Below are 14,847 nucleotides of genomic sequence, written 5' to 3'. Positions count from 1 at the left end.
CTATGGTTATTCACTGGTTATTCATACTTTTAAAGTAATCAGTATGGTAATCTGCTAATTATTCTGTAGTAATCAGTAAGGTAATCTGCTCATCATTGTGTAGTAATCAGTAAGGTTATCTGCTAATCATTCTGTAGTAATCGTAAGGTAATCTGCTAATCTTTTGGTGGTAATCAGTAAGGTAATCAGCTAATCGTTCTTTAGTAATCAGTTAGGTAATCTGCTAATCATTCTGTAGTAATCAGTAAAGTAATCTGCTAATCATTATTTAGTAATCAGTAAATTAATCTGCTAATCATTCTGAAGTAAACAGTAAAGTAATCTTCTAATTATTGTGTAGGGTATAAATAAATTAATCTGCTGATCATTCTGTAGTAATCAGTAAGGTAATCTGCTAATCTTTCTGTAGTAATAAATGAGGTATTATGCTAATATTTCTATAGTAATCAATAAGGTAATCTGCTGACCATTCTGTAGTAATTAGTAAGGTAATCTGCTAATCATTCTGTAGTAATCAGTAAAGTAATCTGCTAATCATTCTGTAGTAATCAGTAAGGTAAATTGTATTATCTTAGCTGATGACTTTATAAGCCTGATGATTTGCAAATGACTTCTAAAGTAGTTTGATAATCATCAAATGACTCCAGGATGGTCTCTAAAGTAATCGTGTTTGTCTTGGGTGCTTATAGATGATTAAATTCTCCTGTGTAATATAAGTTGTGTAGATAAAGTAACGGCAAATAATAAGACAAGGAACATATGAAGGACATTAGTGACAAGGACCTGCTGAGGTTACTGCACCTTTTTTTATCTTCTCTAGTTTCCTCTTAAGCTCCGTTTCATCCACTTCACATACAGACGCGAGGTACATCTTATACTCTGACACCTCTCCCTCATTAAACAAAAGCAGCTCGTTTGCCAGGTCATTGATGCTGGGCTGTTCTTCCAGGATCCTTTGTTTCTTGTCCTTGCTGCTGTCCTTAACGTCATCAATCACAACTATCACATTTGTTTTCCCTGCACAAATCATAGAAACCTCATCAGTGACAGCAGAAGAACTAACCTTAAGAATAAGTGACTATGAGGGTTCCCAGAGCTGTGAGTCAGTTATCGTTATCGCTTCTTTAGAATTAAGCTCACACAGTTGTCATTTACCTCAAACTAGATTACTAATGTACTAATGTCACGCTAGATGGGAAATAGAAGCCAATACATTAATAAAAAAAATTAAATTCTGAGTTTAGGGACTGGTGTAACAATTACTTGAGTTATAAACTTCCTGGAGGCTGGGAATAATGATGAGCAATCAGTTACGGCTATTATTTAGTGAGCTGCAGGTATTAAGCTGTAGTTTAATAGCTGTTTGACTATAACTAGTCCTTTTGTAGAAATAGCTTTCAAATGCCAAATTAAACAAATACATTGTGTGGGTCATTAAATGTGTACATATTGAGAAAAAGAAACTCATGCACTGGTTTAGCATTGTTTATTTATGACAAAGACAAGAGGTAAATATGAAAATGTCACTTAAAAATGTGTATGAGAATCAGATACTCCAAGAGAGACAAAACAATAATACTAATTAACTGATTGCCAATCAAGTTCTGCTAAGAATCAAACAAATAATATGGAAACTTCTATAAAACATTTAAACTATTGTGACTGCCAATAAGTTAAAAAGAACCCTAAAAAATGACAGTATGTTTGAAATGACAAGTATAACCTAACACCAGTCCTCCCCCTGCTCTTGGTAACATGATGTGTGAGAGGAGAGTTTGTCAATTAGCCTAGACATATTAGTAATATTATTATTGCATCTATGAGGTGAAGGAGAGTTCAAGAGCAGACATTTTTTTTTATAATGTTTATTTATCAGCGCTCTTAGATACCATAAACCAAATAGACAGAAAAAAGGAACAGGTTCAATATATATCAATCCTACAAAAAAATGTTTCAAAACATAATTAAATATCAATTCTTGTGTCCTAACATATATTGCAAATCATCCAAAGAAGTATATGACACTATATTGACATTTTACCAGCTTAAAAATAATTCTCATGAATGTATAGCAATGCCCATAGCTAAAAAAAAAAAAAGACTCCCTCGGGTCTCTGAACTCCCATCAACTTCTGTTATCCTCTTCTATAGAACTCCCACTCTACTTCTGTTACCCTCTTCTCTAGAACTACCATCAACTTCTGTTATCCTCTTCTCTAGAACTACCATAAACTTCTGTTATCCTCTTCTCTACAACGACCATCAACTTCTGTTATCCTCTTCTCTAGGACTCCCACTTCTCTTCTGTTATCCTCTTCTCTAGAACTCCCACTCTACTTATATTATCCTCTTCTCTAGAACTGCAACTCTAGTTCTGTTATCCTCTTCTCTAGAACTACCATCAACTTCTGTTATCTTCTTCTCTAGAACTTCCATTCTACTTCTGTTATACTCTTCTCTAGAACTCCCACTCTACTTCTGTTATACTCTTCTCTAGAACTCCCACTCTACTTCTGCTATACTCTTCTCTAGAACTCCCACTTTACTTCTATTATCCTCTTCTCTAGAACTCCCACTCTACTTCTGTTATCCTCTTCTCTACAAACTCCCACTCTACTTCTATTATCCTCTTCTCTAGAACTCCCACTCTACTTTTTATATCCTCTTCTCTAGAACTCCCACTCTACTTCTGTTATATTCTTCTCTAGAACTCCCACTCTACTTCTGTTACCCTCTTCTCTAGAACTAACATCAACTTCTGTTATCCTCTTCTCTAGAACTACCATTAACTTCTGTTATCCTCTTCTCTAGAACTCGAACTCTACTTTTATTATCCTCTTCTCTAGAACTCCCACTCTACTTCTGTTATCCTCTTCTCTAGAACTCCCACTCTACTTCTGTTATCCACTTCTCTAGAACTCCCACTCTACTTCTGTTATCCTCTTCTCTAGAACTCCCGCTCTACTTCTGTTATCCTCTTCTCTAGAACTCCCATGAACTTCAGGCATCCTCTTCTCTAGAACTTCCACTCTACTTCTGCTATCCTCTTCTCTAGAACTTCCACTCTGCTTCTGTTATCATCTTCTCTAGAACTCCCATCACCTTCTGTTCTCCTCTTCTCTAGAAATCCCATTCTACTTCTGTTATACTCTTCTCAAGAACTCCCACTCTACTTCTGTTATACTCTTCTCTAGAACTCCCACTCTACTTCTGTTATACTCTTCTCTAGAACTCCCACTCTACTTCTGTTATACTCTTCTCTACAAACTCCCACTCTACTTCTATTATCCTCTACTTTTTATATCCTCTTCTCTAGAACTCCCACTCTACTTCTGTTATCCTCTTCTCTAGAACTCCCACTCTACTTCTGTTACCCTCTTCTCTAGAACTAACATCAACTTCTGTTATCCTCTTCTCTAGAACTACCATCAACTTCTGTTATCATCTTCTCTAGAACTCCCACTCTACTTCTATTATCCTCTTCTATAGAACTTCCACTCTAGTTCTGTTATCCTATTCTCTAGAACTCCCACTCTACTTTTGTTATCCTCTTCTCTAGAACTCCCACTCTACTTATGTTATCCTCTTCTCTAGAACTCCCACTCTACTTCTGCTATATTCTTCTCTAAAACTTCCACTCTGCTTCTGTTATCCTCTTCTCTAGAACTCCCATCAACTTCATGTATCCTCTTCTCTAGAACTTCCACTCTACTTCTGCTATACTCTTCTCTAGAACTTCCACTCTGCTTCTGTTATCCTCTTCTCTAGAAATCCCACTCTACTTCTGTTATCCTCTTCTCTAGAACTCCCATCAACTTCAGGTATCATCTTCTCTAGAACTCACACTCTACTTCTGCTATCCTCTTCTCTAGAACTTCCACTCTGCTTCTGTTATCATCTTCTCTAGAACTCACATCACCTTCTGTTATCCCCTTCTCTAGAAATCCCATTCTACTTCTGTTATCCTCTTCTCTAGAACTCCCCCTCTACTTCTGCTATCCTCTTTTTTAGAACTCCCACTCTACTTCTGGTATCCTCTTCTCTAGAACTCCCACTCGACTTCTGTTAACCTCTTCTCTAGAACTCCCACTCTACTTCTGGTATCCTCTTCTCTATAACTCCCACTCTACATCTGTTATACTCGTCTCTAGAACTCCCAATCTACTTCTGTTATCCTCTTTTTTAGAACTCCCATCAACTTATGTTATCCTCTTCTCTAGAAATCCCAATCTACTTCTGTTATCCTCTTTTTTAGAACTCCCACTCTACTTCTGTTATCCTCTTCTCTAGAACTCCCATCAACTTCAGGTATCTTCTTCTCTAGAACTCCCACTCTACTTCTGTTATCCTCTTCTCTAGAACTTCCACTCTGCTTCTGTTATCATCTTCTCTAGAACTCCCATTAACTTCTGTTATCCTCTTCTCTAGAAATCCCAGTCTACTTCTGTTATCCTCTTCTCTAGAACTCCCACTCTACTTCTGTTATCCTCTTTTTTAGAACTCCCACTCTACTTCTGTTATACTCTTCTCTAGAACTTCCACTCTACTTCTGTTATCCTCTTCTCTAGAACTCCCACTCTACTTCTGTTATTCTCTTCTCTAGAACTCCCATCAACTTTAGGTATCCTCTTCTCTAGAACTACCACTCTACTTCTGTTATTCTCTTCTCTAAAACTCACACTCTACTTCTGTTATCCTCTTCTCTAGAACTCACACTCTACTTCTGTTATCCTCTTCTCTAGAACTCCCACTCTACTTCTGTTATCCTTTACTTCTGTTATTCTCTTCTCTAAAACTCACACTCTACTTCTGTTATCCTCTTCTCTAGAACTCCCACTCTACTTCTGTTATCCTCTTCTCTAGAACTCCCACTCTACTTCTGTTATCCTCTTCTCTAGAATTCCCACTCTATTTCTGTTATCCTCTTCTCTAGAACTCCCACTCTACTTCTGTTATCCTCTTCTATAGAACTCCCACTCTACTTCTGTTATCCTCTTCTATAGAACTCCCACTCTACTTCTGTTATTCTCTTCTCTAGAACTCCCATTCTACTTCTGTTATCCCCTTTTTAGAACTCCCAATTTACTTCTGTTATCCTCTTCTCTAGTACTCCCACTCTACTTCTGTTATCCTCTTCTCTAGAACTCCCATCAACTATCTCTTGGATATGATAAAATAAGCATTTTCCTTTTATTAAAAAAAGTTTAAATTTAGCTGGTGAGTTTACAGATACATCTAATTGCTCCACTGTCAATTGATTCTTTATGTTCTGTATAAACTCTTTTAGATTAGGTTTCTTTAGATTTCCAGTGCTTTAGAATTAGAGTTCTTCCAATTAAAATGATAGAAATTAACACTCTACTTCTGTTATCCTCTTTTTTAGAACTCACACTCTACTTCTGTTATCCTCTTCTCTAGAACTCCCACTCTACTTCTGTTATCCTCTTCTCTAGAACTCCCATCAACTAATGCTTCTATTACCGGCCCACTGGGATGAACTTTTTTTTAAATTATTTTATGACAATTCCAATGAATATCCAATCAGTGCATGTGCCATATGACATTCTTAAGGTCCAGCCCTTAGGAAGCCTATGTAGAGAGTGGGTGGGACTGCTGTTTATGTCATAGCCCACCCAAAATATGAAATGAAGAGGGCAGAGGAACAGAAGATACCTAGTAGGATTATAAATCTAATATTAATATATACAGTATATACACACACACTTTTTTAAAAAAAATAATTATGCGGTTTTGCTTGTACACAAATATGTTTTTTATTGCAACATTCTTAAAGTCTGAAATTTACCATCACTTTAAAGCCCTTTGCAGTTCTTTTTTTTCCCTTACACCTTAGACCTCATATCTTTAAGCCTTTATTTCTTTTTATTGACATTTTTAAATAAAATAATAAAGTGTGCAACAAAGCGATAAACCCCTTATATCTTTCACGTAACAGTTAGCACACCACTCATAATCTAGACGATAATGGGCTAGATTACAAGTGGAGCACTAAATTATCGAGATTACAAGTGGATGGTTATTGCTTCTGCAAGCTTGCACTAGCAATTAGCAGTCAGAAAATTAACCAGAGTTAACCAAAGTGCCCAAATGCCCTCAAAATAGAGGGCATCATAGTTTTTTATATATAAAAATAAAATATAGCATTTTTCTAAATAAAAAATAACTTCACTTAGCAGTTTTGGGGATTTAAAGGGACAGTCTAGTCAAAATTAAACTTTCATGATTCAGATAGGGCATGACATTTTAAACAAATTTCCAATTGACTTTTATCATTAAATTTGCTTTGTTCCCTTGGTGGTATTTTTCAAAAGCTAAACATAGGTAGGCTCGAACTGATTTCTAAACCGTTGAAAACCGCCTCTTAGCTCAGAGCATTTTGAAAGTTTTTCACAGTTAGACAGTACTAGTTCATTAGATAACATTGTGCTCACTCCCGTGGAGTTATTTAGGAGTCTGCACTGACTGGATAAACTGCATGTCTGTCAAAAGCACTGAGATAAGGGGGCAGTCTGCAGAGGCTTAGATACAAGGTAATCACAGAGGTAAAAAGTATATTAATATAACTGGGTGGTTATGAAAAACTGGGGAATGGGTAACAAAGGGATTATCTATCTTTTTAAACAATAACAACTCTGGTGTAGACTGTCTCTTTAAAGTTGGTGGCAGTGAGGTGTTAGAAAAAAAAACGGCACTGAAAAGTGCCTTCACATTGCGATTTATGGGAAATGTGTGTTCCCTGTAAATATATATTTATATGCTTATATACAAATGCTGCCATCGCTGCGCTACTTTACCCCTTCGCTTTGCGAGGTTCTGATGCCATCTCTGATGGTATCAGAATTGGACTCCCATAGGAGCCTATGGAAGCACACTCTCATGAGCGCAATCCTTCCTAGCAATGCGAACGGGAGCTTTCGTTCACATTGTGATTTACTTGTAATACTTGATATTTAGCGCTCCACTTGTAATCTAGCTGAATGTGTAAAAGATAAAATAATTTACAATGCCGTATACAAAGATTTTTTGTTACAAGAACAAATCCATCTGAATAAAACTCGTGTCTCTTACCCAGTTTATCAGACAGATTTTTCAGCTCTGGAGTGATATTGACCTTTCCATAGTCTTCGGCGTAATACAGGATCCCAAATGTGCAGTGTGAGACGTCCTCCGTTAACTGACTGTGATAAGATCTGACGTCCTGAACATTCTCGCTGAACTTCTCAGATTTCAGCAGTGTCTCCAACCAGTTGTAACGTTCACTTGCGCACCTTGTGAAGATTCCAACCTTGTGTTTCCCTTTCTGTTGTATAAAGAGACCTAAACACTGTTACAACTAGAAGATGACAACAAGGGTAGCATATAAAAAAATGCTGTGATTATAGAACAAAGAATTGATTTTATTTTATATTGACTAATTAACAGCTAATGATCACAAAATGTGTCGCTGCAATACACTCAAATACAACAAAATCATAGGGTAAATTTATGAAATATAGAACAGGAATTCACCTCTTATTCTGTGTTAACACGAGGGCTCAAATAAATTTTAATGAAAAAAACCAAATCCCATAGAACCTTCATATATAAAGACTAATGCAACATGATTCACATACAATAAATGTTATCTTATTATCTATCACACCCTACACAGAGATGTTGTTTTAATCCATTAATATCTAAAATTGCACAATTCACAACAAGCTAGAGTCTCTTTTTATAGTTTACAGCATTAGGATTTAAAACATTGCAGCAGTTGTTTTACACTTAGTAAAGTTTTAAGCTTATTTAAACCACAGAATGCTGCTGACTTTTAATAAAGTTATATCTGCCCAAGAATAAACAGAGGATTGATGAGGTGTCAATATATTTTCAAAACAAATGGTGTAAGTTGTATAACTAAATTATTTATCATGTGTGTTTGTATGTACAAGTTTAGTGCATTAATTGTGGCTGAACTGGACATTACGGGGAGCTGCTCCTGTCATAAATAAGGTGTGACGATGCTGTGATACTCATGGATTATAATCTCTTCTATATAATTTATAGCAGATTTGATCAATTGTTTTTATTTATTGACACGTAATTATCATTTCAGCAGGTATTAGCCTAAATATTGTGGTAGCAAATCCCCAACTGCAGCTGTAATCGTCCAATAACAAGCTGGTTTTATCAGTGTTTGTGTGTTTGTTTTTTTACCTGAGGGGAAGTCTTGTGCCAAGGAGTGTCATCTGCAAAAAATAAAATTCACAAATAGATGAAGTTTTCAGACTAGAGATCAGTATTATTAAATTGGACACATCATTTTAAAGGGACACTGAACCCACATTTTTTATTTTGTGATTCAGATAGAGCTTGCAATTTTAAGCAACTTTCTGATTTACTCCTATTATCAAATTTTCTTCATTCTCTTGGTATCTTTATTTGAAATGCAAGAATGTAAGTTTAGATGCCGGCCCATTTTTGATGAACAACCTGAGTTGTTCTTGCTGATTGGTGGATAAATTCACCCACCAATAAAAAAGTGCTGTCCAGAGTGCTGAACCAATAAAAAAGCTTAGATGCCTACTTTTTCAAATAAAGATAGCAAGAGAACGATGAAAAATTTATAATAGGAGTAAATAAGAAAGTTGCTTAAAATTGGATGCTCTATCTGAATCATGAAAGAAAAAAAATTTGGGTTCAGTGTCCCTTTAATCACATAATAAAACACTTGTCTAACTGCAGAAGTTGATCTCACCTTCATGTAGACGGTCACCTGACTGCAGAATTAGCTTTTACATTCATACTGCAGCAAGAAATTATTTTGTACTCACAGTCCTGTAAGGCAGACCTGGCGCCCCATTTCATATGTGGCGTCGCCCGCAAAAGCCGGCGACGCTGGTTTTTGCGCGGGTTTGGTATCCTATATACAGCGCCGCATATAAATGCGGCACGTATATTCACCCGTCGCCCGCAATTTTTACTCCCATAGGCTAACATGGGACTGCGTCGCAATAGGTATCCAATATTCAGCGCAAGGACTTACGAGGTGAAAATGGAGAAATCTTACTCCATTTTCACCTTGCCACACAAAGGAAGCCGCAGCAAGCCTTGCACTGAGTATGGGAGCACCGTAACTCCTGAAAATGCCTGCAAAAATAAACACCTAACGCATGCGCAATGTCTATTTAACTGTCAACCGCAATCCCCCACCGCAATACCTAATAAAGTGTATTAACCCCTATATCCGCCATCAAACCCACACCGCAAGTAATAACTAAATTATTAACCCCTAAATCCGCCAACCCCAACATCGCAAACTACCAATTAAAATTATTAACCCTTAATCCGCCAATTCAAATCAGCCAATAGAATTTCAGTAGCTCTCATCCTGTTGGCTGATTTGAATTTGAAGAATCAAATCAGTCAATAGGAATGCAAGGGACGCCATTTTCAATTGCATCCCTTGAATTCTAAATCCAGTGTGTGGCGAAGATCTTATGAAGAGGATCATCCACGCTCCATGGCTCCGCGGTCGCCGGTCTTAAGTTCCAGGGTCGCCGGTCTTCAGCTCTGCGGTCTTCAGTCTTCAGCTCCGCTCCGCGAAGGATGTTCCAGGAAGAAGAAAGAAAAGGTCGCCGCTTGGAAGAAGAATTCACCGACTGGAACAGGACCTTCTCCGCCGGACTTCAGGAACGGTGAGTAGCAACCCGGGGCTTAGACTTTTAAGTCTTTTAAGTTTTTAAGGGTTTTTGGGAGGGGTTTTATTTTATTTAGATAGGGTGCGCAGTAAAAGAGCTAAATGCCCTTTTAAAGGCAATGCCCAACAAATGCCCCTTTCAGGGCAATGGGTAGTTTAGGGTTTTTAGTGTTAGGTTATTTTATTTTAGGGGGGTTGGTGAGTGGGGGTTTTACTGTTAGGGGGGGCTTTGTGTATTTTGTTGTAAAAGAGGGCTTCTGGTAGTTTATTAGAGTAGGGGGTGTTTTTATTTGGGGGGGCTTTTTATTTTCATAGGGAATAGGTATAATTTTTTAAAATTTGGTCATTTTCTTTTTTATTTTATGTAATCTTAGATTTTTTTATTTTCTGTAATTGTAGCTTTAAAGGGACAGTCTACTCCAGAACTTTGATTAGACTGTCCCTTTAATTTATACTTAGTTTATTTTTATTTTTAAAGTAGTGTTAGTTTTTTTTAATTTAATAGTAACTTTAGTATTTTGTAAATTAGGTAATTTGGGTTTAATTAGGGGGTGTTAGGTTAGGGGGTGTTAGGTTAGGGGTTAGGTTTATTGCTTTGTGGCCTTTGGCGGTTTAGGGGCTAATACTTTAATAGGTTTATTGTGTTGTGGGCTTTGGCGGTTTAGGGGCTAATACTTTAATAGGTTTATTGTGTTGTGGGCTTTGGCGGTTTAGGGGTTAATAGTTTTAATAGGTAGTTTGCGTTGTGGGTTAATGATGGATTAGGGGTTAATAGTTTAAATAGGTAGTTTGCGATGTTGGGGTTGGCGGACTTAGGGGTTAATAATTTAGTTATTTCTTGCGGTGTGGGTTTGATGGCGGATATAGGGGTTAATAGTTTAATTAGGCTTATTGCGTTGTGGGGGGTTGTCAGTTTAGGGGTTAATACATTTATTATTAGTAGTGAGAGGGGGAATTGGAGATATAGGGTTTTTTACGTGTCGGGTTTATTTTTGGCAGGCGTGTTCGACTGTTACGGGAGATTTGATATTTTCTTTACTTTTCTTAGGCGCCGGCAATTTCTAAAGTGCCGAAAGTCACTAGCAACTCCAGAAATTTGTATTTACGCTCATTTCTGGACATCGCTAGTTTATCCGACTTACGGCACTTTATGAACTGCCGTGTGGGGTTTATGTAATACCCCGATGTGCAAGGTGAAATTACGGGCGGCATGGGTTGCAGCGCTTGCGCTGAAGCCTGCTCCGTATATGTAATCTCGCCCTTGGTACTCACAGACCTGTAAGGCTGACTTGGTACTTACAGACCTGTAAAGCAAACCTGGTACTCACAGACCTGTAAGGCACACCTGGTTCTCACAGACCTGTAAAGCAGACCTCGTAATCACAGACCTGTAAAGCACACCTGGTACTCACAGACCTATAAGGCAGACACAGACCTGTAAAGCAGACATGGTACTCACAGGCCTGTAAGGCAGACTTGGTACTTACAGACCTGTAAGGCAGACCTGGTACTCACAGACCTATAAAGCAGACATGGTATTCACAGACCTGTAAGGCACACCTGGTTCTCACAGACCTGTAAGGCAGACCTGGTACTCACAGACCTGTAAGGCAGACCTGGTATTCACAGACCTGTAAGGCAGACCTGGTACTCACAGACCTGTAAGGCAGACCTGGTACTCACAAACCTGTAAAGCAGACATGGTACTCACAGACCTGAAAGGCTGACCTGGTACTCACAGACCTGTAAGACACACCTGGTACTCACAGACCTGTAAAGAAGACCTGGTACTCATAGACCTGTAAAGCTGACCTGGTACTCACAGACCTGTAAGACTGACCTGGTACTCACAGACCTGTAAAGCAGACCTGTTACTCACAGACCTGTAAGGCAGACCTGGTACTCAAAGACCTGTAAGGCAGCCCTAGTACTCATAGACCTGTAAGGCACACCTGATACTCACAGACCTGTAAGGCACCCCTGGAGCAAGATTACGTGTCGCCGGCTTTTGTGCGATTTTGGTATCACATATACAGTGCCGCATATAAATGCGGTACGTATATTTCACCATGTCGCAAATCGGTATCACGTATTCAGCGCAAGGACTTACGCGGCGAAAATGGAGAAATTCTACTCGCCACACATAGACAGGCTCTGCAAGACTTGCTCTGAGTATGTGAGCACCGTAACTCCCGTAACTGCCTAAAAATATTAACTAACACCTAACGCATGCACAATATCTATCTACCTGTCAACCGCAATCCCCCACCGCAATAAACCTAATAAAGTATATTAACCTCTAATCCACCATTAACCCACAACACAATAAACCTAATAAAGTATATTAACCCCTAATCTGCCATTTACCCACATCGCAATAAACCTAATAAAGTATATTAACCTCTAATCCGCCAAACCCACACAATGCAAATAACTAATTAAATTACTAAGCCCTCTAACCTAACACCGCCTAAATTAACCCCAATTACATAAATTAAAAAATACTAAGTTACAATTAAAATAAGAAAGCTAACTACTTAAAAATAAAAAGGGGAAAAAGGAGAGTGTGTGTAACACAAGTATCCTATATTAGTCCACAAAGGAAGTTTATGGAGGGTGCTGAGTGCCAAAAGTAATGAGTGAATATAAATGGAAAAGAAGCACCTATAGCAGCACCCGCTTATAGAGAGTTTTAGAAGGTAGGGACCCCAATCATTTAAAATATAACTTTTAATAACGATAAAGAAAATAAAAATCTGTAGGAAACGGATAACACAAACAACATATATTGTTAAAAACGGCCCAGATGGATACCAACAAGTAACAATCCAAGAAGTGATGATAGTTAACTACTGGAATAAATATAGGACCCCCTTATATTATATGCGCATATATTAATCAATATTAAATGGATATTGTCCAGACATGTGAGAGGGGTAAATACCCCAATAAGGGGTGCCTATATAAAGACCCTGAGTAACTGACCTAATCCGAATGTGGAACAATTTTCACACATGGATATGTAAGTACAATCAAACCACTTAAAAAGAAGAAGGGACACAGTCCCAATTACATATAAAGCAAACAGGTCAGAGATATACATAGAGACAGACCCAGTATGGTTAGCCTAACCCAAGTGTGGCACAAATTTCACACACACGGATAATATTAATGTAACACTAATATCCCCGGAAATCAACCCGATCCAGTACGATCGGGTTGATTGACACCTCCATGCTGGCGGCCGATTGGCTGCGAGTCAGCAGGGGGCGGCGTTGCACCCGCAGCTCTTGTGAGCTCTGAGCTGCTGGTGCAATGTTAAATGCGGAGAGCGTATTGCTCTCCGCATTCAGCGAGGTCTTGCGGACCTCATCCGCACTGTTGGATCAGGTCCGCAAGACCTTTAATAAATGGGCCCCATAGAGTTGAGCCAAAATATCCATCGGCTTTCAGCCTGTAATAGCATTTGCTCAATATTATCACCCTGTATCCCTGTTTTAATAACCTGCAGGACAGTCAGTTTGACTGATGGTTTGGCGTTATGATACTTAAGAAAATGTCTGGCTACTGTTGTAAAGTTTTCCTTTTCTTGATATCCTCAGTGCTGTTTTTAATGTTGTTAATATGTTCACCCAACCGGGTGCGTACCTCCCTTGTTGTGATCCCCACATAGTACGTATTACAGTCACACTGCAGACAGTATATAGCATTCTTAGTTCTGCAGTTAGCAAAATCCGTCAGTTTTTTTTATACCTTTTGGGAACGTCTGTGTTTCTTTGCGGTTATACCTGTGTTTGCAGAATGAGTAGGACACACAGCCGTGAGTTCCTGAGAAAGCTTTTTCTGGATTTTACGTGTGAAGTGACTTCTCACTAATTTGTTGCTAATAATTGGAGCTCTTTTCCAACTAACTGCCACATATTCCCCAATCACATTTCTCAAGTGCTCATCAGTTCTGAGGATATCAGAATGTTTATTCAAAATATTCCTGATTTCTTTGTGTTTTTCATTATGTCGTTATAAACCTCACTTTCTGATCAAAACCAGTGGTTTTATTTTTAGTACCAGTAGGTTTCCTCTGTTCGTGTGTAGCACTCTATGAAACGCTTTTTTAATAAGCTTACAAGTGTAACCTCTGGTTTTAAGTCTGGCTCTTAGTTCTTTGGATCATAAGAAAAATGTATTGAGATCTGAGCAGTTTCTCCTCAGTCTCAGGAATTCCTCGACAGGTATCGCCTTTTTAGTGTGCTACGAATGGCAACTACTAAACTCAAGTATAGAGTTGGTAGCCGTGGGTTTCCTATAGAGATCTGATTGGGAAATATGTGGCAGTTAGTTGGAAAAGAGCTCCAACTATTAGCAACAAATTAGTGAGAAGTCACTTCACACGTAAAAAACAGAAAAAGCTTTCTCAGGAACCCACGGCTGTGGGTGCTGCTCATTCTGCAAACACAGGTATAACCGCAAAGAAATACAGACGTTCCCAAAAGGTATAACATTTTTTACGGATTTTGCTAACTGCAGAACTAAGAATGCTATATACTGGGGGGTAGTTATCAAGCCGTCAACCTCAAATACGCTGCGTATTCCGCAGCGTATTTGTGGCGAGGCTGATACGCCTTAGTTATCAAAGGCTCGAGACCGGCAAAAGTAGAATTTTGTGACGTCAGCTTCGATCCGCCGGACTCAGTCCGACACAGATCGATTCTTACGTCACTCCAGATGTTCCGCACACAAGTGCGGCACATTCTCACTACTTTTGCTAGCTATCAAAAAACTAGCAGGTACGCTCGGCACTTTTACGGCCCAGCGTACCTGGTTTTCAAAGCGCCAGCCTGGAGGTGGCGGATCCCATAGGAATCAATGGGAGTCTGACCATAGCGAAAGTACAAGTTCGCTGCTGACAGACATCCCATTGATTTCTATGGGAGCTGTCTACACCTAACACCCTAACATGTACCCCGAGTCTAAACACCACTAATCTGACCCCCCCTACACCGCCGCAAATAAATAAAGTTATTACCCCCTAAACCGCCGCTCCCGGAGCCCACCGCAAGCTACTCTATACATATTACCCCCTAAACCGCCGCTCCCGGAGCACACCGCAAGCTACTCTATACATATTAACCCCTAAACCGCCGCTCCCG

The 14,847-nt window shown here is 38.8% G+C and overlaps 1 protein-coding gene across 3 annotated transcripts in view; it reads right to left on the bottom strand.

The window, feature by feature from the left end:
- The window catches only part of LOC128642361 (kinesin-like protein Klp68D), a 97,256-nt gene that overhangs the window by 34,916 nt on the left and 47,493 nt on the right, over positions 1 to 14,847 (bottom strand). For all 3 annotated transcript variants that reach the window (XM_053695111.1, XM_053695113.1, XM_053695114.1), the window contains exons 4-6: positions 8,218 to 8,249; positions 7,090 to 7,321; positions 802 to 1,017 (exon numbers count right to left, since the gene is read on the bottom strand). In XM_053695111.1, the coding sequence (XP_053551086.1) occupies positions 802 to 1,017; positions 7,090 to 7,321; positions 8,218 to 8,249 (480 nt within the window). The remainder of the gene's footprint in view (positions 1 to 801; positions 1,018 to 7,089; positions 7,322 to 8,217; positions 8,250 to 14,847) is intronic.

This window comes from Bombina bombina, chromosome 11 (assembly GCF_027579735.1).
Source record: "Bombina bombina isolate aBomBom1 chromosome 11, aBomBom1.pri, whole genome shotgun sequence".
NCBI lineage: Eukaryota > Metazoa > Chordata > Amphibia > Anura > Bombinatoridae > Bombina > Bombina bombina.
Note: the sequence above shows the minus strand (reverse complement) of the source record. Positions and strands in the feature narration are given on the sequence as shown.